Source organism: Thunnus maccoyii, chromosome 18 (assembly GCF_910596095.1).
Source record: "Thunnus maccoyii chromosome 18, fThuMac1.1, whole genome shotgun sequence".
NCBI lineage: Eukaryota > Metazoa > Chordata > Actinopteri > Scombriformes > Scombridae > Thunnus > Thunnus maccoyii.
In genome coordinates, this window is record NC_056550.1 from 22,312,453 (window position 1) to 22,335,017 (window position 22,565).

The 22,565-nt window shown below is 42.1% G+C and overlaps 1 protein-coding gene across 2 annotated transcripts in view; it reads left to right on the forward strand.

The window, feature by feature from the left end:
* The window catches only part of cacnb1 (calcium channel, voltage-dependent, beta 1 subunit), a 30,607-nt gene extending 9,749 nt beyond the window's left edge, over positions 1 to 20,858 (forward strand). Inside the window, exons 3-15 of one of the 2 annotated variants that reach the window (XM_042393557.1) lie at positions 7,609 to 7,728; positions 7,925 to 8,047; positions 8,722 to 8,858; positions 9,380 to 9,447; positions 10,470 to 10,630; positions 13,639 to 13,719; positions 13,808 to 13,866; positions 13,959 to 14,068; positions 14,960 to 14,968; positions 16,375 to 16,526; positions 16,890 to 16,985; positions 17,102 to 17,287; positions 18,713 to 20,858. In XM_042393557.1, the coding sequence (XP_042249491.1) occupies positions 7,609 to 7,728; positions 7,925 to 8,047; positions 8,722 to 8,858; positions 9,380 to 9,447; positions 10,470 to 10,630; positions 13,639 to 13,719; positions 13,808 to 13,866; positions 13,959 to 14,068; positions 14,960 to 14,968; positions 16,375 to 16,526; positions 16,890 to 16,985; positions 17,102 to 17,287; positions 18,713 to 19,252 (1,842 nt within the window). In that variant the 3' untranslated portion in view covers positions 19,253 to 20,858. Of the gene's footprint in view, positions 1 to 7,608; positions 7,729 to 7,924; positions 8,048 to 8,721; positions 8,859 to 9,379; positions 9,448 to 10,469; positions 10,631 to 11,109; positions 11,139 to 13,638; positions 13,720 to 13,807; positions 13,867 to 13,958; positions 14,069 to 14,959; positions 14,969 to 16,374; positions 16,527 to 16,889; positions 16,986 to 17,101; positions 17,288 to 18,712 lie in introns of both variants that reach the window. The other variant, XM_042393558.1, reaches the window with a different exon arrangement.
* Positions 20,859 to 22,565: the final 1,707 nt, after the last annotated feature.

Genomic DNA, 22,565 nt, shown 5'->3' on the forward strand with positions numbered 1-22,565 from the left:
CTGGTGGGTCTGTTAGCAGCTCTCCATTTGTTCACCTTCCCCAGCTGACTGTGTTGTCATCAGCTACTATCGCGCAAGAGAGGAAGAAGTGGTTGGAGTCTGTAGCCATGGATTGTGTCAGAGGTCGCCCTCTTGTGGACAAATAGTACTACCCCTCCAACCACACCTATCTGCCTATAGACCTCCCTAGTTTAACCTTTTTAACAGTGTTGGACAAGTTAAAATTTGTGTAGATTACAAACTAATATGCTGTTTTTTGCAGTAAGTACACAAAAATCAATGTAATTAATTATCAGACACCTATAGATACATGGGTTTGGAGTGGTAACTATTCAGCAGATACTTCAAAGGCTTAAGTAGGCAAGCGTCAGTTGCTTCAAAGTGATACAGCCCCGATCACTGCGCCTCATGTCCTCATTTCACTGCTGAACCACTGCCCCTGTTTTTTCCACCTCCCCTCATATCCATATTAATCCCTCGTCTGATACCCTTGTTCCGGCAGATATAGACAAAGAGAAAGAGAGATGGGTTAGGAAGAATGAGATCAGGACAGGAGGCCGGTAGGAATGAAGCAAAGAGAGAGAGAGAGAGAGAGAGAGAGGAGGGGGGGGTTTCCCTGGGCACTGCCCCAGCTCTGTCCCACGTCAGTCGGGGCATTGAATGGCTGACGGCTGCATACCAAGCCTCCTTCTGGGTCTCAGTGCGTTCACGTCCCTGTTTCTGCCCAGCCAAGGCTAAATATATTTCCCCAGTTTGCAAATGTAGCACAAGTCCTGCAACCCGACCCCCAGCCAGCCCCAGCTCCCTTCCTCTACACAAGGTTCACGTTCCTCTGGGTTGTGGAGGTAGGAGGGGGAGGGTGGGGAGGGGGGTGGGCGTGTGTGTGTGTGTGTGTGAGAAGGGGTTGGAGGTTAAGAGAGCGCTCTCCCATTTTCACACATACGGCACTCTTTTCTGGCGTTCTCTCCTATCATATACACACTACACACATACAAACACTCACAAACACACACATGCACTTGTCAGACTAACAAGCAGATACTCACACTAGCTGCCACTATCTCTCACACACATATACACACGTACACACACACACACACATACACACATACACGTAACTCTGTCCGTGGACTCCGGCGTTGCCCCCTTGGTTTGCCGTGGTGTGGCGAGCGTGGCAAACGAGGTATGGAGAGGACCGAGAGGATTCAAAGGCCCGTAATGGTAAGAAGGATCTAGATTAATCTTCAAGCTGTACACTTTTAGCTGTGTCTGCCTTAACTGGAAGTAGTGTATGTATGTGTGAGTGAGTGTGTGTATCCAGAGAGAGTTTTTGAAAGTTCAGAACACTCTTTTGCCTCTGAGATATAACTGGAATATATAACTTGCCGTCCGTGTCCTGATAGAGCTGTACCTCCTGGTCAGCGGCTTTCTTTGAGATTCCATTTTGGGCCCGGGCCGCAGCTGCTGGAAAGGCGCTGTGTTTTTAATTAGACTTCCAGTCCCACCGGTTGCCTCCGCTGCTGTGTGCACTGCCCGCCCAGCCGGCCCAGGGCTGTGGCCATTTCAGGGGGCTTCTTTCACCGCGAGTCCCCGTGTTGCAGACAGGCCTAGGCTGGATATCGATTTAGCATATTTTTGTGACCTCAGGACTCCAGGACAGAGTGACATAAATGTCAAAATGTCATAAATGTCAAATGTTTCTGTAATTAATGCTGTTAGGGCAATAATTCAGTGTTCCCTTTTTACTTGGAATCATATTGTGATGATCAGGACCGTGACTCACTATTAGTTTCATTATTGAGTAATCTGTCAGTTGTTTTTCTGGTGAATCTTTTATCTATGAAATATCAGAACATAACGGAAAGTACTCATTGCAATTTCCTAGAGGCCATGGTGACATCTGAAACTGCTTGTTTTGTCAGAACAAAGCTGGAAGTAGTGAGTCTTTGGCATTTTTGCTTGATAAACAAATAACAGTTCATTGATTATCAAAGTTGATTTATCAAAATCAACTTTCTCTCAATCCACTGTCAATTTAAAATTTTAGCACAAGTAATGAAAGGACCATATATTATGTTATCGGTTTACACAATTCTGTTATTTAAGTTAAACTGAATGATAAGTTGAAAGTTTTGTTGTTTCTGATGTAAAGCAGAACAATTGAACACAGTTTGGTGCGTTGATCATCAGTTTGATTACTTTATATTAGGGCTGCAACTAGCAAATATTTTCATTATCACTTAATCTTGTGATTAGTAGTCTGTAAAATATTTATCATAATTTCTCAGAGCCCAAGATCTTGTCAAATTGTTTGTTTTGTCCAACCAACAATCCAAAAAGAGATTCAGTTTCTATAAGACTTAAGAAGACCAAGGATGTCAGCAAATACTCAAATTTAAGAAGCTGGAAACACAAAGTTTTGGCCTTTTGTTTAGAAATGACTTAAACAGTTAATCAATTATCAAAATGTTTGCTGTTTAATTTTGACTTACTAATGCATCAGTTCTGATTTTGCATATATTTGCTGTATCGTGGTTAGGGCTGGGTAACCGACCTCAATACTTTTTGAGTAATGACCAAAATGGGTCGCAAAATTATCAAAATATCTAACACTGGTATTGAAAACCTGTCCAGATTTTTGTTGTTTTACTGACATCAGATTTGATCTAAATCATATATTTTCTTCTCTAACTTTAGTTCTTATTTAGGAAATGTTGTTGTCATTTTGTTAATGCATTTAATTACTGATGCATTGAGGAGGTTAGCATATTTTGCTAACTGAAAAAAAGGTTTTTGTAAAAAAGATGGGTTTGTATTCCACCATTAAGGTATTTTAAGAAGTATTGGTATAAGGTAGAAATGATTAATAAAATAAAATAGATTGTATTGGCAGTAGTATTGAGAAGCCTGAATCGTGACTTGCGTCTGACAAATATGTTCTTTGAATATTGTGATATTGATTTCAGCCATGTGCTGGTCAGTATTTTAAACTTGATGGGATTTTTCCCTCCATAATTGAGGAACAACTTGGTGTTGGAGTCCTTCTTTTGCCTGTTTCTTAAAAATGGGAATTTCTAGAGAGTTCAGTCCATGACTCATCTTTCTATTCGTCTCCACACCGTCCAGCTGGTTGCCATGACGCTGCTGTGACAGAGGAAAGGAATATGGCCATTTACAGCCGCTGGCCATGAGCTTCAGATAGGGGCTCCTTTTGTGCATCTGTCTGTTCTGCATATCTCCCCCCCTTTTATTCTAGTTTTTCCTGTCCCATACCTGCCTCTTGATCGTTCACTCACCTAATCTCGCCCTGGATGTGATGTGAATACACAGCGGAGCCTCGGCTCGACTGCTAATGCATTCCTGTTGGATCTCAGCTGCCTGAGATGAGATGTTGTGTTCTTCTTCTCTTCTGAAATGTATGATGACTCGGGCCCCGAGGAAACTCGGAGATGAAGCAAATAGGAAAAGGATATTTAATGTTCTCGCTTTCCCTTCATTTTTCACATCAACTGAGCTGATGAGTATGAAGATATTTTTATCTGTTTAATTATCAGGGCAGGAGTTCACAGTATGCGTGAGATGGTTATCACCTCTTAGTCATACATTGTGAAGTCTGACAACACCTGCTGTGATGTTCCTGTTCGTGACAGTAGCAGATTAAAATCTTTGGCCTCCACTCTGTTATCCAATATACAGAAAGGAAGACACATAGTGGTGATCATTTCCTGTGTTTTATAAAGATGGTAAAAATGAGCAATGAGCGTAATCCAACATAAACCCCAATTCAATATGTTCTTTTTTAAAGCTTTGTGCAGATTCCACAAGCAAATCTATTTAACTACATCCAACTGCTTCCCTTCTTTCCAATTTCCCTTTCTCTCGAAAGCATTTACAGGCGCCGTTGCATTAGAAGAAACAATGTTAACTAATTTCCTTGCTGCAGGGTGACTCTTTTCAACCCTCATTATTCAAAGCACTTGTCTTTTGCCACCCCGCTCTCACTCCTTATTCCATTATCCCCCCCCCTCTCCACTCTCTTGCCCCTCCCCATTTATTCAATATCAATGCTAAGGAGGTTTAAATTCATCATGGCGGCAGCCACTGTGCAGAAAATGGAGGTGTCAGTAAATTTTTGTGATAATTACTGAGTCTCTCCTCTTGTATCCTTCTGATTTTGTACCACTTCTTCTCCTGCTATGATCTTGGCTGTTTGGATTTTACCAACTAAACACAAGGAGGTTTTTAGCTTTTCTTTTAGGGATCAGTTTCAGTAGTCTTGTTAGTGAAAACAGTAATATTTACTTTCTATAAAAACTCTCCAAACACCATAATGTTTTGTTTGATGTAGTTATTGTCATGCTGTTCTCTGAGCTATTGACCAGTCTGTAACTCACTCAGTGTGAGAAAATACTTCATTGATCACCTGTTGAAAAGCTTTTATGCAACTTCCCTGCTGCTGATTTCCCTTCAGGGTATTTTATTTACCATTGATTCCTATATCTTCTTTCTATATCCTTCCTGATGCAGCTCTCACTGGCTGCCTGTAATAAGCTGCAGAGATGGTTACTATGACACTGCTGGGGTCTCTAGTCTGGCACTGCCAATGGGAAAGCAGCTCTGCCATCAGGTGGCCTGTAGCTATTTTGAACAGGAGCTGTATGTGAAGTGAAGCAAGCAGCTAAATTAGAGACACAACCCATTGACATGAGAAGAAGAAGAAGAACAGAAGCAGAAGAAGAAGAAGAAGAAATGCAGAGTGTCAGAATTGAAAAGGTGGAGGAAATTTGTTCAGTTGCTCTTTCAGTCTATCAACACATTCTGATTGGTTTCAGGGTAGAAAGGGTGCAGAGAGGTTATTGATCAGTTGCTATTTTGACTCGTCCACCTGCAATGGTTTGTGTCTGTGCTCATGTATCCATTTATCCTCTCACTCTCCTTCTGTCCTTTTTCTCTCTGGATGTGTGTGACGTGAATCAACTGGATAAGTGACACAGAGCATTTGTCCACACAAACTCACATTCACACACATATACACACATGCACAGACACACAGAGAGTCATCGCCTGTCCCTCCCACTCTACATTTTGCTGCATCACCGACATGTTGTAGCGAGTGTGTAGGTCCCAGGTTATTTCAGACGTCATGACAGCATTTTTTTTCTCTCTAAAAATATTCCCGAGGTTCCCCATTAAGTTCTGTTAACCTTCAGTTAGTCAGTGCTCCATGTTAGGATGCACCTGTATGGTTTAGAAGATGACTCAGAGCTGGTTAGTGGGGGCGGCTGTTATTGTCCTCATTAGATGCTGAATGCTGCTCACAGGATCATTCCTCCTACTTGAGAGAGATACAGGCACACCGCTGTGAGCATTTCAGTTTGAGTAAATGAAACAGGAAGTGGGGATGGTTTGTGGATGCCCGAGGATGAGAGGAGTAGCTAGCCGTCGCCTTGGCAACAGGGAGTGTCTACATTCGGTCTGCCGTTGCAGAGTCACAGAGCGCCTCGATGCAACAGGTGGCCGAGCTAGAATCAACATTTGTGTTTGTCGTTTCATTTCAAATCACACAGAGATGCATGGATGGTAATAAAAGGCATAGAGGAGCATTAATCACACATGAATACACACGCAAACACGCTGACACAGCACACAGATGCTCCACTCATACACACATGACCAGTTTTTCTGTCTGGCTGTATTTAGACTGTGGTGTTTGTCCTCTCAGAAATAGCATTTGGGCATTTTGCCTTTATTTAAATATGACAATTTGGAAGAGAGAATGCAACAAAGGTCCCCGGCATGAATTGAACTGTTGCAGTTGTATGATATGTATCCTATAACAGGCCGCTGGGATGCCACATCTCTTTTCATCTTTAAAGTAAGAAATACAAATACAATTCAAATGACAGCAAATTAAATAGGACTGGGTATCAAGTCTCAGTGCTTAAATAGTAGCAGCCGAAATATGTACAGTAGCTTCCAGTATCAAAAGTTGGCATCAGATGCTCGGTCAGGTTCTTCGGCGTGCTTTAGTCTTTATTTAGATGTTTCCTGATCTAAATCAAGTAGGGCTGCGAGCAACGTTTATTTTCATTATCGATTAATCTGTCAGTTATTTCGGTCGGTTTGGTCTGTAAAATGTCAGAAAATGATGAAAAATGTCAATCTCTGTTTCCCAAACCCCAAGGCGCCGTCCTCAAATGTCTTCTTTTGTCCCCGCCAACAGTCTATAACCCAAATATATTCAGTTTACTTTCATAGAAGACTAAATAAACCAGAAAACATTCACATTTGAGAGGCTAAGATCAGAGAATTTTGCCCTTTTTTTTCTTAAAAAAGTACTCAAAACAATTAATTTTTTTGTTGCAGCTCAAAAATCAAGAAATTAGTTTTGTACTTTATCAATGCAAAGCTCTTCATTTACCACTGCTATACTGAGCAGTATTTTATGAAATTAAAAAAAGGGCTAAAACATGTTTATATTCCCCAAACTAAGACATTTAAAGATGTATTGTTTTGGTATCACTACTGAATCTCAGGTATTGTTTTGGCGCTGATATCAAGAATGTTCAAAGGATACCCAGCTGTAGTCCGGAGATATTTTGTGTATTCACTGAGCGGACTCTTTGTATTGTCTGACTACACATGTGCTCACTTTCTAGCAGGGAATTTTTCATCAACATTACATATGGTGTATGTCATCTTTGCGCATTCTCACCTCTATTTTAAAAGCCCACACCTAATGACTCACTTCTTCTGCCTGGCACATTCAGCTGTCCGCATTCTTGTCAGCACCTCCTACAAAGCGCCAGGCTGCCTGACAGCTAAAAAAAAAAAAAAAAAAGGAAAAAAAAAAAACACCAAGAAGAGAACAAGTGGGATTGTTATATAAATTGAACACTCAAACACTTCAGAAGTTCAGGCTGCCACCCCTCACTGCACTGCTCTGCTGAACAGTACAGTGGGCCTGTGCTGCACAGGCTCACAGGAGGCTCGAGTTTTTATTGTGGTATGGGTGTCTGGATTAGGGTCAGTCGAGAGTCAAGTTACCGTGCATGAGTGGTGAATGTGTTGGAAACTGTAGCCACTTCATGAGAAATTTATACCTGCGCTAATATTATAAACAGTCCTCAGGCCATTTTTTTTTTCTCTACCTCTACTTGACACACCCACACGCTGAATCTGTTGTACCTGTGCAGAAAGATTTAACACCTCACCCTTACTCAAGCTGCAGTGGAAATTTCGGACGGTTGTTATGCATCCTCTCCACCTCGAATTACACAGAGTCAGCTTTCAGCCAATATGAAGGCCAAGGCCCCTTTTGTGTTCATGTAGGTTACGCTGCTTGAGGCAGTCTTGACATTATGACCGGAGAATATAGCAAAGGCAGAGCCTCAATCGCTCTTCCTCATACTCAAGACAAGGAGGATACATGTGAATTTAAGGTGCAGGAGTACAACTGAAAGATGAACAAACAGGTCATCGTAGGAACATTCATACATCTACTCAAACATGTTGGGAGTTCAGCATGTGATTTCAGTTGGTCTGCCCCTGTTTTTGTTACCTTCAGGAGTATTGATGGATTCTTGGTCTTTTTTATGTGTATTTCAGGGCTCTGCAGACTCCTACACCAGCCGGCCGTCAGACTCAGACGTGTCCCTGGAGGAGGACCCAGAAGCTCTGAGGAAGGAGGCAGACAGACAGGCCCTTGCCACGCTCGAGAAAGCCAAGGTCAGAGATCAACCGTTGCACCCTCATTCTTCTTATGCACATTGTTAATTGAATGGTCATTATTCCTGCATAATCTTTTCAGTTTTTTTGACACAGGTTTACCAGTGTCAAAAGACTCATCAGTGTCAGGGGTCTCTGAACTTGGTGTGAGATGATGTTTGTGTACTAATAAATGTTTCTCTAATCATTGCTCCAGACCAAACCTGTGGCGTTTGCTGTGCGGACAAATGTCGGTTACAACCCCGGCCCCAGTGATGACGTTCCGGTGCAAGGCATGGCCATATCCTTTGAAGCCAAAGACTTCTTGCACATTAAAGAGGTTTGAATTTTCCAGATATTCCATTAAGCTCTACAATATAGTTTCTGTAGTTTCTTAAAGTACAAATATTCACCATTTCAGCCTGAACTGAAGGTAAATTTACTTGAGTTAATTTAAGGTAGCACATGGACTGAGGTACCTGGATGGTGCAGGGAAACCCAGCATCAGGGCTACAGGCTTGACTCCTTCAAACAATTGGAAGTGTTGGTGGGTGGGAAGCTGGTGAGGGATCATGTATTTGTCGCAAGTCACTGCACCGTCTCCTTCTGTCTAAACTCTACCCAGGCAGTGATTTTCACTTATGATTTTGGTCACGTCTGGTACATAATCGTATTTTTTAGGTACAAATGTTAGTTATACAGACATTAACTTGCAAGAAATTGTGCCATAAAGTTCTGCAGTACATGATGGGATAGTTTCTGAGCAGCAAGGTTTTATATTCTAAGAGGTACAATACTGTGCTACATTTTTCTGAAAGTGTAAATACAGTTTGTCAATATTTTGTGGAACTATTGTAGGAAACCTTAATGACATGAAATGCCATTTTCATTCTTTCTTTGTGTGTTTGTTTATGAGGCATTTTTGTTTCAACACATACAATAAATGGTGATGTGAGCCAGAAAACACTGGTATTGCGTTGGTTACTGATGCCTGGTTGTCTGTTCTGCATGCAGAAGTACAACAACGACTGGTGGATTGGTCGTCTGGTGAAGGAGGGCTGTGAGGTGGGCTTCATACCCAGCCCAGTCAAACTGGACAACACCCGTCTGCTGCAGGAGCAGAGGATGAGACAGAACCGACTCAGCTCCAGGTAACGATGATAGGCCCTCTGCATTGGCACAAACGTGAACACGGCTTTTTAAAACAGGTCAAACTTGAGTCACACTTCACCCACATGGCAATGTAAAATGTCTTAAAATAGACATAAGAGTAGAAAAGCACTTCGGTGACTCACTATTTTCCATCATGCAGACTACAGTGTACATGGGTCTCTTTAGTCTCTGTTTTTGTTTTTTTAAATAGGGAATCTATCTTTTTTTTTATCTGGCTGATCAGATTTTAATATACAGTTTGCAATGCAAGCACTCAAGCAGCTTATTTATTTTTGTCTCTTCACTTTTTATTATCATTATTATTTTCTCAGCTGTCAAGGTCACAATAGCATCTTGTTTACTGTAAACTCTGGTGATCAATTTCATGTTGTAGAAGAAAACCTAACAATTATGGGGTGCTTCGAGACATAAAATATTGATGAAATCAGTTTTAACAACAAAAACTGGCATTTTTTTGTGAAAAACTGGTAATAATTAGAGCCTGTATTTCTTATTACAGTAAATCTGGAGGAAGCTCCAGTCTGGATGTTGCCACGGGAACCCGCAGGCCCACCCCACCTGGCACAGGTGAGGTCGGGGGGTGGGGGTCTCCTTATCATCTGGCAAAATAATAACTGTGTGTGCATGTTTGTGTGGGCACGCGTGCAATTCCGAGTGAGAAGAGACGGGCGCCCTGATATTTAGATGAATATTTTAATTGGCTGGTTAGTCAGGCATGATGATGAATCACGGCGCATCTCAGTGGGTTGCTGTGTGAAGTGAGAGAGAACTTAGGAAGTCTGTCATTAGCACACAGGACGGGACTGAAATAGAGTCGAGAAAGGCCCGCGCTCATTAAACTTGATAAGTATGTCTGGCTTGTGTGTGCATCGCCAGGACGACACAGACCTGCTGCTCAATATCCAGTGACAGCAGGAGAGAGCGAACGCGGAAAAATAAACAACTCTGATTGACATTATGGGTTTTTGATAATCCAATAGATCCACTGAACTGAGCTTAACACTTGCAATTTTAAAAAAAGACACCCGTCTACCCCATCCACCTTCCCCAAACTACCACACCTGCATCACCAACAACAAACCCGTCACACACTTTATCCTCAGCTTCCCTCTTAGCTCGATTCTTTCTTTCCTATCTACTACTTTGTTCCAGTTTCCTCCGAAGCCGCTCCTTTACCCAGTTCTTTCACACCTACACTTCAAGTTTTGTTGCTTTCTCGTCACACCGAAATCACTCCCTCCTCTGCTGTTTATGTTACTACACCCCACATCTGTGCCTGGCTTCACGATAATCTGATGTGTTCTTTTTTTTTTTAACCTCTTCTCAATGTTGTTTCCAGTTTGAAGTCATACTGTGCCACCTTTTTCAATCTCTGTGCCATCTCTTGCAAAATTCCTTCATGTCTCTGTCTGGATGCATCTCACATTCTTTCTTCTATTTACTCTTCCCCCTTTTCCTTTACACCTCTATTATTTTCTCTGCTCTCGTCCTCTTTCACTCCGCTTCTTTCTCTTCCTTCTCTGTTTCTTCTCTCCTCTTGTCCCTTTCTCCGCACCACCGCCCTCCCTCCCCTCCCCTCCCCTCATCAGCTCACGTGGACATGTCCACAGTGGCCTTTGACGTTGACCCCCTCGACCTGGATGTTGAGGAGCCCCCTGAGTCCCAGGGTGACCCTCGCTCCTCCAAGGGCATGTCAGGCAGCGTAACATCCCCTCAGGCCAACGCCCACCGGCTGCCCTTCTTTAAGAAGGTAACATTAGGGGGCCCTGGACACTGCTAAGCTCGCCAGCATCCCTCCCGCATTTGTCCCCTTCTCCTCCAGGATGTGGTCAGGTCTACTCGCTCTCCTTCCTTTCTCCATCTCTCACTAACAGCTCACAACGTCCCCGCTGCTACCGTAGCTCCCGAGTCTAACACTGATCGGGCCCTCGGGCTCTGGTCACGATGAGATATGTCTGGATGTTTGTTTCTGTGCTTGTCAGCTGGGAGAGGCGTTGAACTAACTGATACACTCTGAAATGGCTGCTGCTGCATATCGGTCAGAGTCTTTTTTAAAATGAAGCCTCAGTGGATGCAGTCAGTATAAACTCTGTTTTAATCAATAAACAGCTCCTCTCCCAACCCCCCCCATCCAACCCCCTTAATCCTAACCTGTCAATAACTAAATGTGCTCTTGTGTTTTGTGCTTTTTTTTGTCTCTTCTGGCTTTTGTGTGGAATGATACTGTAGGTGGCCCAGCTAAACAGAAACAGAAGTCGGTGAGTGTGGTTCGTTTTTCTAACGAGACTAACCTCTAACATTTCAACATTTTTTTCTCTCTGTCTCCTCATCCTCTGTCGCCTTGTCTTACATTTCCCTTCTTGTGGTAACTTGTGGTCATATTATACAGTAAAAGCTTCAAAGGGGTAAGAATTCAGTTTGGTTTTTGTGTGCAGAATATTTTCACAGTACCTTCTCATGCTTCCAAGCACAAATATTCATGAGATCATTTGTAAATCATAGTGTCGCCTCTGTCATTTCCGGTCATTTCCCATGAGCTTGTATCACAGCTGTCAGTGTGTAGATGCAGGTGCAGATCCATCCCAGTGTCTGTTAGTCAGAGCGTAACAGTAATACACCCTGACATGCTTTCATTTCCATTTATGATGGCTGATTAGAGCCCACAATCAGCTGTTTTTATGCTTTTCAGCACAATTTGAATCATATCAACAAGCATTAGGCTGCAAGGCAAAGAAGTGTGTTAGTAGTAGGTGATACAGATATATATTTATTCCAATAGTTATCACAGCATTATCCTAATATTAACCTTTTTAACTGCGCAAGTTGTCCCTCCCCTCTCTCCCATTCTTGTGATTTCACCATGATCAGGAAGACCTCATGTTCACAAAAGTTATTCTCCAAATGTCCTTTTTGGAATCCGCCCTGACCTTTCCATTAAAAAAAAAACACACTATAGAGTTGTCATACTGTGTGCTATCTTCCTCAAATTTGAGGCAGGTATTCAGCGGTATTTACTTTACAGCCCCATGCTGCCCTCGCCCTTTACAGACAAAACCATGGGCTGTTATATAGACTGAAAAGACTTTTTTTTTATTCTAAGTAGACAAAATGTTTAAATTTTTGCTAAATTCAAGGACCCTCTGCTCTTTTTCTGTATCACCTAGAATGTTTCTGTCACTTTCACAAGAAACTTTAAGAGGTTTCCTTTCTGGTGAGACCTTATTTACGCATATAGTCACTGTGGTTCAGGAGCTACAACCATTTGGATTTGGGAATGCCATTTTTTAAAGTTAAACATATTTACTAAATATTCAACTCTTCCCTTGAGTCAAACATTTTTTAGTATCTACCTGAAAAAAATCCTATTTTTTATGTATTTTAAAGCCATTTTTAACTTATTGTAAACATAGCAACTGTCAACCACCATCTCTAAACATTACTATTTAAAAAGAATATTCTGTTATGTACAGTACATCATCATCCCTACATTGTGCGCCGTGCTAACGAACAAGCACTATTGTTATGTTCGGTGCTCCAGCTTTGCCCCTTTAGAGACAAGAGCCATTTGGAAACTTTTAAAATATGTATTTTTAGCTTCTGTGAATACAAATGAGGTGAAATGAGCTTCCGTTGCTCCGCTTTATGTAATGTAATGTAGTGGAGCAGGGCTCTCCAGCACTATCTCCTCCTGCTTGAAGAGCTGCGCAGCACACACACACACACACACACGGAGGAGGAGGCGTGCTTGGAATACAGATCTAAAAAGAAAAGAGGAAAAAAAAAAAAAAAAAACCCATCCAATTTTCCTGTTGTCGGAGTATATAGGACATGTAACTGTTTTCACCCCATTCTCATTGGAAAACAGACGGCTTCTAAAGAAGACAGATGCTTATGGAGTCCTTATAGATGAATCATTCTTTTCATGATTCATAATGTATGAATAAGCCTAAAGTTCATGCTCTACAATATGGAGCGTTTGTGAGTGGGTGTTCTGTATAATGTTTCTCCATTTTAAGTGTGAATGGCTTAAGGAAACACTCCAGTACATGTTGTGCTCTATATTTAAAAAAATTTTTAACCCCAGAAATCCATTTAAAAAACAATAAATAACGCAGGTAAAAGTCATATTTTAGATTTTCATCTTAAATGGCAAAAAAAAAAATTGGGATTATTGAATTTGTTTAAAGAACAAAATGTTGAAGCACGAATGTAAAAAGTCCATTTTTTTACAAGTGGCGCTGTATACAGCTCAGTTACTGGCAGTCATAACTTGACAATTCCCCTCAAGTGTTTCTGCATAACAAAAAGAGAGAAGTGTGAAGGATGACGTTTGTGTTAGAGCGGCGGTGGCGGCGGCAGCAGCAGCGCAGTCATGAGAGCTCTCCTGACACTGGCGTCTACTTTAATTATGGACACTAATTATGTGAGACTGCAGACTAAGAAATAGAAGCGAGCGCTTTCTGTGAGAAATTGATCCCTGCCTCCTAACATTCATAAGCTGTCAATAAAACAAATGGACTCCAGCGTCTGAAACTCGCCATCTATCAATCTGACTGCTCACAGCGGGGGAAAGGAGGACAAGGAGGAGAGAGGGCTATTGTGTTGAGTTAATTTTGATTTATGTATGCGTGGGTGTAACTCTCTGTGACTGTAGATCTGTGTGAGCTTTTTTTGCAAGTGTGTAAACGTACAGAATGTCAGACACGCCACGACTAAGGCGATTCACCCCGATGTTGGTGCTTTCCTTTCCTGGCACAGATGGAGCATGTCCCCCCCTATGACGTGGTTCCCTCCATGAGACCCATCATCCTAGTCGGGCCGTCGCTCAAAGGCTACGAGGTGAGGAGACGAAATGAGCAGCATGTGCTTGTTTTATATACTTCACTTCCATATGTGTGTTATCTTATACCTGCTGTTCCCTTTTTAGGTGACAGACATGATGCAGAAAGCACTCTTTGACTTTTTGAAACACAAGTTTGAGGGCAGGTAAGAATCTAGTTGCTATCATGCAGGCTTTAGTTTATAAGGTTTCTGTTTACCAATCTAGTAACAACTGGTGCACTTGATCACTATTTCAGGATATCCATCACACGGGTGACAGCAGACATCTCCCTGGCCAAACGTTCAGTCCTCAACAACCCCAGCAAACACACCATCATTGAGCGCTCCAGTACCCGCTCCAGCCTGGGTAAGACTACACACTTCAGCTCTCCACAAAATTGAGAAGTTGCCACTCAGACAACTGACAACAGCTAGGATCTTTTTTTTTTTTTTGGTTGTTGTTGTTGTTGTTATTTGATGGTTCATAATATAAAGAGAAATACTGCAATGGAGATTAGGCAATTGGAAAACTTTTCTTTTCATCACGTCACATGGCTGAACATTCATTTAACTATCTTTCACTATCTGTGTTTCATACCTATATCGCTCTTTGAGTGTGTTTCAATAGATAGATAGATAGATAGATAGATAGATAGATAGATAGATAGATAGATAGATAGATAGATAGATATCCATATTTTCAATGGCAAATTTATACACATATGTTAGTAAGTAGTGAGCTATATGAGGCTTTGGATAAACAGACAAGTTAATTAGTAGGATCAGTTGATTGTCACCAGAGTTATTCTTTACTGTCACTTTTAAAGAAAGCTCGGTTTTCATATTAAAATTAAACACATTTAACATGTTAAAAAAGGAGTTGAAATCTTAAAAGAATATATCGAAAATATCAGAAAAGCAGCTTAAATTCCTGATAATTTAAGATTCAAATTTACATTTTGAATGTGATGAATCTGCGGGCTACCTGGATCACAAAACATTATTTCTGCAATATTTACAAGTTGATACACTATAGTTTCATTTTAGAGACTGTAAAGGTGAACAAATCATCAAAGTACCATTGTTCATCATCCAAAGACCTGAAAGTATCATTTTTTTCCCCTTTTGTACCTGCTCTGACTGCCTGAGTCTGATCTGGCCTCCTCTCTCTCTTCATCCTGTCTTTTCTGCCCTTCACCCGCCTCCCCCTTTCTCTCTCCCACCACCCATCTTCTTCCCCCACCCTCTTTTGATTCAGACGTACTGGGTACGTATGCTCTCCTTCCAACAAGACAATGAAGCCCTCTTTCCCTCTTCCCTCCCCCTTTTTTTCTCACTATATTCATCATCCACTCATACATTGTTTGTCTGCCTGTCTGCTTGCCTGTCAGTTTTTCTGTTCCTCATACTTCTGTGTGACAGCCTGTAGTCTCCAACAAAAAGGAAAGCGTTACAAAACCAAAGCGGGAACAGATCCGTGGGAGGGCAGAAGGGCGACTGGTAGCTGCTCTACAACTGTGAGCAGGAGCGAGCAGAGAAGGAAGCCGATACTTTTTATACTGATCTCACCCTTATGTTGCGACCTGATGCTGTCCCTTTACTGTATGTGTGCAGTCATACCCAAGGATAGCCTCAATAGAAGCTAGACCTAAGCCTCATAAACTCAGTGTGGTTGGGTTTTTTTTTTTCTATTCATAGTGCAGAAGCAAGATCTCACTGAAGTCAAATCCAAATTTGCAAAAGTTTTTGTTGAGGTTAATGGAAACCTTTCTTGCTATGTCTTTATATGAGTTAAAGTTCATGTTTCTTATCACTCAGCGGACGCCCTGTTTCGCCTCCAGCTTTAATTCTTTATCCCTCAGCCCTCTGGAGGCTGCTAAAATGTGTGCAGGCCCCGTGTCTTTGCAGATTGCCTTGCCCCTGTTATCTCTCGCTGCCGCTGGGATGGCAGCACACACACCTCGGAGGCGATGAGGTTCGACTAGACAGGCGAGGAACATTCTAGTTTCCGTTTTAATCTCTCTCCTTACACGTCAACAGGCTGATAAAAAAAAAAAAGAGAGAGAGGGGGTGTGGGGGGACTGTGCTCGAAATGCTAAATAACAAGCTCTTCTAGGCTGTTATTGAGAGGAACAATGAAAACAAAACGCCCAAGCAGTCCGCAGACTTGAGTGGTTCACCTGATAGAATAATTACTGCTGTGTCTATTAGCTCTAACAAAAACTAATGTTCCACTTCATTTGTTTGATGAGGGTGTTTTTTTTTTGTTTTTGTTTTTGTTTTATTTACATGGTGAGAAATTGTGCCCTTATTATTGGTTATTCCAGATGCAGTGGCATCTCATTCTTAAGTGCCTCCTTCCTTTGCAACTGTGAAATGAAAAAGATGAGAAGTGCATAAGGAATAGTCGGGAGGTGGCCGCAGAATGAGAATGCAGCACTGCTCCATTTAGCTGTGCATAAATGGAACTTAAACCGTGATCTGATCTGATTCATATGCTTGGAACTGTTTTCTCTAAAATTTCGACATGCATGATTAAGTACTAACATGCCAGTTATGTACTTGTGCACTAAGTAAAAGGAAGTATGGCTGATAAACCGTGTCTCTTCAAGGGAGAGAAGTTTTACATGATTGTTTTTGCTCACGTGTCTTATCTGTTTCCTGGGCCTTCAGCGGAGGTGCAGAGTGAGATTGAGCGTATCTTTGAGCTGGCCCGCACTCTCCAGCTGGTCGCTCTAGACGCGGACACCATCAACCACCCCTCTCAGCTGGCTAAGACCTCCCTGGCTCCCATCATTGTCTATATCAAAATAGCCTCACCTAAGGTATGGCAGAAGATGACCTTTGAGTTTTACATTCAGATTTTCACACTAAATCGTCTAACAAATTTGACTCCCTCATAAAAAAACATTTCATGATTGTTTACATCCATGTTGGCTTGCCTGCCCTTTTCATTGCTTTTGTAATGCTACATTTATTGATGTGTTATGACAACCAACTGCAGTAGAATAGCATGAAACCAACAAAAAACACTGCTCCTACAAGTGGTCAAAAACTCTGCAGGGTACCTTTAAATGTAAGCTTTTTTTTCAATTTAAAATTATGACAGCATGCTTCTGTGCAATACATAAATAATAAACGTAAATAATTGTTGTTTCAGTAAACGCTGTGCTGTTATCTCCCTCCAGGTTCTCCAGAGGCTTATCAAATCCAGGGGGAAGTCCCAGGCTAAACACCTAAATGTGCAGATGGTGGCAGCGGACAAGTTGGCTCAGTGCCCACCTGTGAGTTTTGTGTCATGAGAGAAGCCTCTATTAAAACAGCAAACATCCATTTTGGCTCTGTAAAACCTGAAACCCCCCCCCCCCAAAAAAAATGTTTATTTTATTTTTACGTGCAGGAACTGTTTGACATCATCCTGGACGAGAACCAGCTGGAGGATGCTTGCGAGCACCTGGCTGACTACCTGGAGGCTTACTGGAAGGCGACACACCCTCCGAGCAGCAACCCACCCAACCCTCTGCTCAACCGTACCATGGCCACGGCAGCCCTGGCTGCCTCTCCTGAGCCCGTCTCCAACCTGCAGGTACAGGTGCTCACCTCCCTGCGCAGAAATTTGGATCTGTGGCCTGACATGGACGGGCCTGTAGCCAATGATGAAAAAGTGGAAGAACACGCTCTCTGAAGTCCAGCAGAGAGAGGAAGGGGGGGGACTCTGGCAACTCAACCTCAACCAAAACCCAGCAGCCTGATCCCTTTACCCTGAAGGAAGAATGCATTAAAACCCTGTTTATGCTGTATATAGAAACACAACACAAATGAGGAGTCACGACACACATTCACACAAAGTTTCGAGAACATCCACAAGTAAAATTACACAGTCTGTATCTTAACAGGTCAGCGTTTCCTTCCCTGCACTATTATAACTGTGAGAGCTGCTCAACTCAGTCCACACTGGACTTAAGGAATAACCCATAAGGCACCTCTGCCCCTGGGGGCCCCCTCCATTTCACTGTAATCAAGAGTAAAATGATACCTCCTGCCCCCCACCCTGTCCTCTTTAGCTCTGTGGCCTCCTTTCTCCAGCACTTTTTCTTCTCTGGGAGGCTGAATCCAGTTTGCTGTCCTCCTCCGTGTTGCCATGGCACCACCCCTGAAAACAGCAAGTCATGTCCGCCTCTTCAAACAGAAGTGCTTAGTTTGGCGGAGGCTGTTACTAACAATCTGTCCGATTTCATTTATTATCGTTTTAAAAATGATTTTAACAGAAAAATACTAAACCGACTATGTCTTTATTTCCAAGTTACTACTGGTTACTCATAATTATGATGAGCTCCACACTTAACAATGAACACCAGATGGCTAGAAACATGTTTTATATCTGAAACTGCCTCCTTCTACACATTTATTAAGGCTTTCACTTCAGACAACAAAACTAATCTATAGAATAGTCAAATGCACTTTAAATTCACTTGTATCTCTTAATTTACATATGATTATTAAATCTCTTCAGCTCTGTGTGTCAATGTAAACATAATATGATGCAGAGCTGAATTAATTACGTAATCATCTGGTAGTTGTGGTGCTATTTCTGCTTTTTTTTTTTGTACCATCAAGTCAGTCAGCCAGAAGGTGGCACTGTTGTAATGGTAAATATTCAGTCTGCTTGTTGATTAACTGCTCGGGTGTGTTTTTGTTTGCTGGTAGGTAACATGATTTTAAAAATGGATCCGTTTGTAAAACGTATGTGCTTTGACTAATTGAGTAATTGCTATTAGAGCGATGTCAGTCATGAGCTTTAATGCTTTCAATGCAAAGTCTTCCAGCTAGAAAATTTTAGTTCATTGTGTGCGTGTGTGTTTCTTTTTTGTTTGTTTGTTTGTTTTGGATGTCCTGTGTTGTATTCCCTGCTTCATGCTAACCCTGCTGACTAACCACTCACAGTTTGGTTTTGCTCTGCTGTTTGTGTCTCTGCATGGTTGCTGTGTGGCATGGCTGTGACTCGCTGCAGGGGCCATACCTGGTACACGGTGAGCAGAAGCGGGAAGGGCCTCTGACAGAGTGTGGTGGGAGCGGCACTCTGCATGACTACCAGACAGACTTGGGAGGAAAGCCTCAGCAGCAGCAGCAGCAGCAGACATACCTGCGCTCTTCTCGTGGCCAGCTACGAGGTGGGAGCGGCCGGGGCCTGTCACGGCAGGACACCTTCGACTCCGAGACGCAGGGCAGCCGGGACTCTGCCTACACCGAGGCCGGCGACTCCTGCATGGACATTGAGACTGACCCCTACGAAGAGCCCGAGCCCTACCGAGGGGGCGGGGGCAGTCGCCTCCACCTGGCGCAGCATCACGGCCGACAGGCCTCCTGGGAAGACGAAGGCGCTGAGCCAGACCAGGAAAACCTGAACCACCCTCCGATGCCGAGCCAGACGCAGCCGCATGGACGTGCCAAGCTGAGGGAGCGTTACTGCCAGGACCCCGTGGACACAGGGGCCAACATGAGCCGCAACAAGAACCAGGACGACTGGGGAAGGGACGTCTACATCCGCTGAGTACACATCATACCACGGAGGCAAAGGAAGCTACTGGACAGACTGAGAGCAGGGAGAGATGAAGGGGGTTCAGAGGGAACTGAAGTGTGGGTTTGGGGCCATGCCAGTCAGGCTAAACAAATTAATCTGTTTACATCCCAGTATAATGTAAAGAAATACATCAACTGCCAGATGCCATTCTCGTCAACTTCTTCTTGCAATTCAATTTATTTATGTTTAGAAAAAAATAATATTGGTCTGTTTTTTGTTTCCTATGTTAATACTGCATGAATATCATAGATTTCTATACTGACAGCACGAGGACAGTAATTGTTACGATTGTGAATCTATGATTGTGATCCGTATGACTCAATCTCTCCTTCAGTCGTAGAGTGTGAAGGCTGGTAGAGCTGTAGTCTGTCGTGTCTGTCCTCTGCAGTCTTAAACAGGGTCTAATGTCACCGTCCCCATGTACAGTGTCAGGGTTTCTCTTTACCTTAATCTCACTCAGTGCTTTTGGATTTCAGGGTTTCCGCCTATTCTAAGATCCACGAGTTATGAGTTTGTCACCTCCACTTTATCACCCAGACCTTAAAAAAAAGCTGGTGGAGAAGTTGCCATATTTAAAACACGAGAATTTATCGCTGTTGCTACACTCATGTCAGCTTGATAACAACAAAGAAATACACTCCAAAGACGTTTACTTCTTCCCTGACGTGGTTCAGCCACTGTACCCGACTGTACACGTCTGACCCAGTCCTCCCGTTTCTGTTTTCCTCTTCTTCGTGGGTGCTGAGGGCGCCCGCAGTATTCACTCGTTCTCTGGTTTTGTAATGTGGTGCAGATTTAAAAGCAGCACTGCAGTTGTAGTCGTGTGAATGAAGTGTCCTGCCTTAGTCACTCCCACCCCCTAAAACACCCTCATTTCAAGAAAACTCCAATCACAAGTGCCGGAATGTCTCGCCAAGCCATGTCCACCACTGCTACGGTGGGATGTCTTAACTCTTGTTACACTCGTTTTCATGCCATGTCCTTGTCTTTTCGTGTCTCTTGTGGCTACTCTGCACCGTAGCCCGTTGCTGTCGCTCCAGCACATCTTGTTTTCTTTGCACCAGCTTTGTCGTCTGTTTTTCCAGGGCTAATGGTTATATAAAAAGTACTTGTGTGTGGTTATTCACTCCGAACTTCACCCCCAAACAGCTAGCTAGTCTGATATTAAATACCACTCTCTTCTTACTCTTGATTTCTGACTGAATTAGTGTTGATATTTTTTTTTTTTTTCCTGTGGACATTTTTTTTTTTTTTTTTTTTAAATCTTCAGTTCTTGTGAGGTAGTGAGAGGCGTAACAAGTAGGGTGGGGGGTGATACAGGGGGTAGGATCAACTTTGGTCTTTACTCAGTTATCTATAATGGAGAATCCATGAATGTCTTTGGCGGGCTGCTTCGGCCCGCCCCTGTCTTCAGTTGAATAAATAAATATTAAATAATGATCAGTAAATAATGTTATTGTTGCGTTATCGCAATTGTTAAAAATATGAAATGACATGTATCATTGGTGCCTGATTGTAGCTACATTTTGCTTTTTCTGCCTTTCATTTTTAATCTGTGGATAAATTCGTATTTTAATTAAAAATTTAAGCAGAAAATGCAATTGTGTCATTTCATTGATGCGGAAAAATGTGATTATCATACACAGATTCCAAAGATGCAAGTGTTTTAACCTTGTGACATGTTGTACACGCACATACATCCATGTTTTTTTATTTCTCTCAGGACATTTGCAAAGAGATTTCAGTCCTGAGGAAACCATAGAGTACAATGGAGTAAGCTTTTCTTCTTCTGGAGCTCAAAGACTAGACTGTTTACTTCTTTTGAACACTTCAACTTCCTCACTTGATTGTTTCTACGAACTATTATCACCAGAACACTATTTTTAAATTTCAGCACATTTTAATCCATCCACCAAGTCTTTGAGTCATGGAGGAAACATAATAGGTAAAAAAAAAAAGATTGAAGTCAGAAGTTAGATTGTTGCATCTGAGCCCAGGATGTGGTTTTTACTTCTCAGATCTGGCACTGTTATATCTTCATCTGCAGCTCACCCATGCTCTGCAAAGGAGAAAATGTCACAAACAAAGAAGCGGTTTCCACATGAAACTCAAACGTGAGCCTTACATCGCAGTAATATGTAACAAGGTCTGTTGTGGTGCTAGACAGAGCCCAAGTGTGCCTAGATGAGTGTAATATCAGAGGAACAGATCTGAGTTTGAGCTAAACAAGTTAAGTTAAACAATTATACCTCACATTCACTTCAGGATATATTGATGTGTATGTTCCACACTTTAATTTTAGTCACAAAGGGCAAAAACAAAGGCATGACAGCAAAACTGCATAAAAACTGCACAAAGTAGCTTAAGTTTTAAATATATTTTAAGATTAAAAGAACATAAAAAAGAAATTGTGGCATGTTTTTGGTGAAACTGTTATATTTCCTGTAATGCACTCCACACAAACACCCTAAAAATAGAATCTAGAAGTGAGAAATATGTACAGGTGGACTGAGAAACGTTTGTCACTATCACTTCTAGTAGCTTTAATCCTCTAAAATAGAGATGGGATTACTCTCATTAACCTAACCTGAAAAAAAGACCCCAAACAGAGCAGCTAGGGCAGATTAAGAGGTCAAAGGTCAAGTCAGAATATTCAGACCAGTACAGCTGAGTCAGCAGACCAATTAGGATTTGTAGGGAGGATTAATGAATACATCATTTTAATCTCATCATTTTTGTCATCTTGGAGAACATTGTAGGATGAATCTAAAACTTTCTTTTAATCAGTGTTTTTAGATATTTAGAGCCAATAATCATGTTGAATCTTCACAACATCTGTTATTATCGATGTTGTTATTGGGTCAGTTATTGGAAATACCCAGGAACACTCGATGGGTCAACGGAAATTCAGGGGGATTCCTACACCTAGTTTTGCTTTCACCTCCCGCTTCATAATCATGTTCCTGATACTCAAAAAGAGGAAGGGAAACTGCTTCACTTCGCTTTCCATATATAGACTGGACAGTAGCGTCACGAGCTGCGTCATCCGTCCACGCCTGTCGTCGGTGTGATAGAGGAAACGTTTATGTCTATGTGGCCTTCAAGTGCTGCTGGCTAAACTCTGACTTCTGAGCTCCGACACATGAGGTAGGATGTGTGTTGTTGGTGTGCAGTGATTTTTCAATTAAGCTTTTGTTTACCTTTACCTGGTGCTTTTTGTTTCAATTTAGAGCGCAGATAGCACAGACATGCAGATAATGATAGATAAAAACAGAGGAAAATG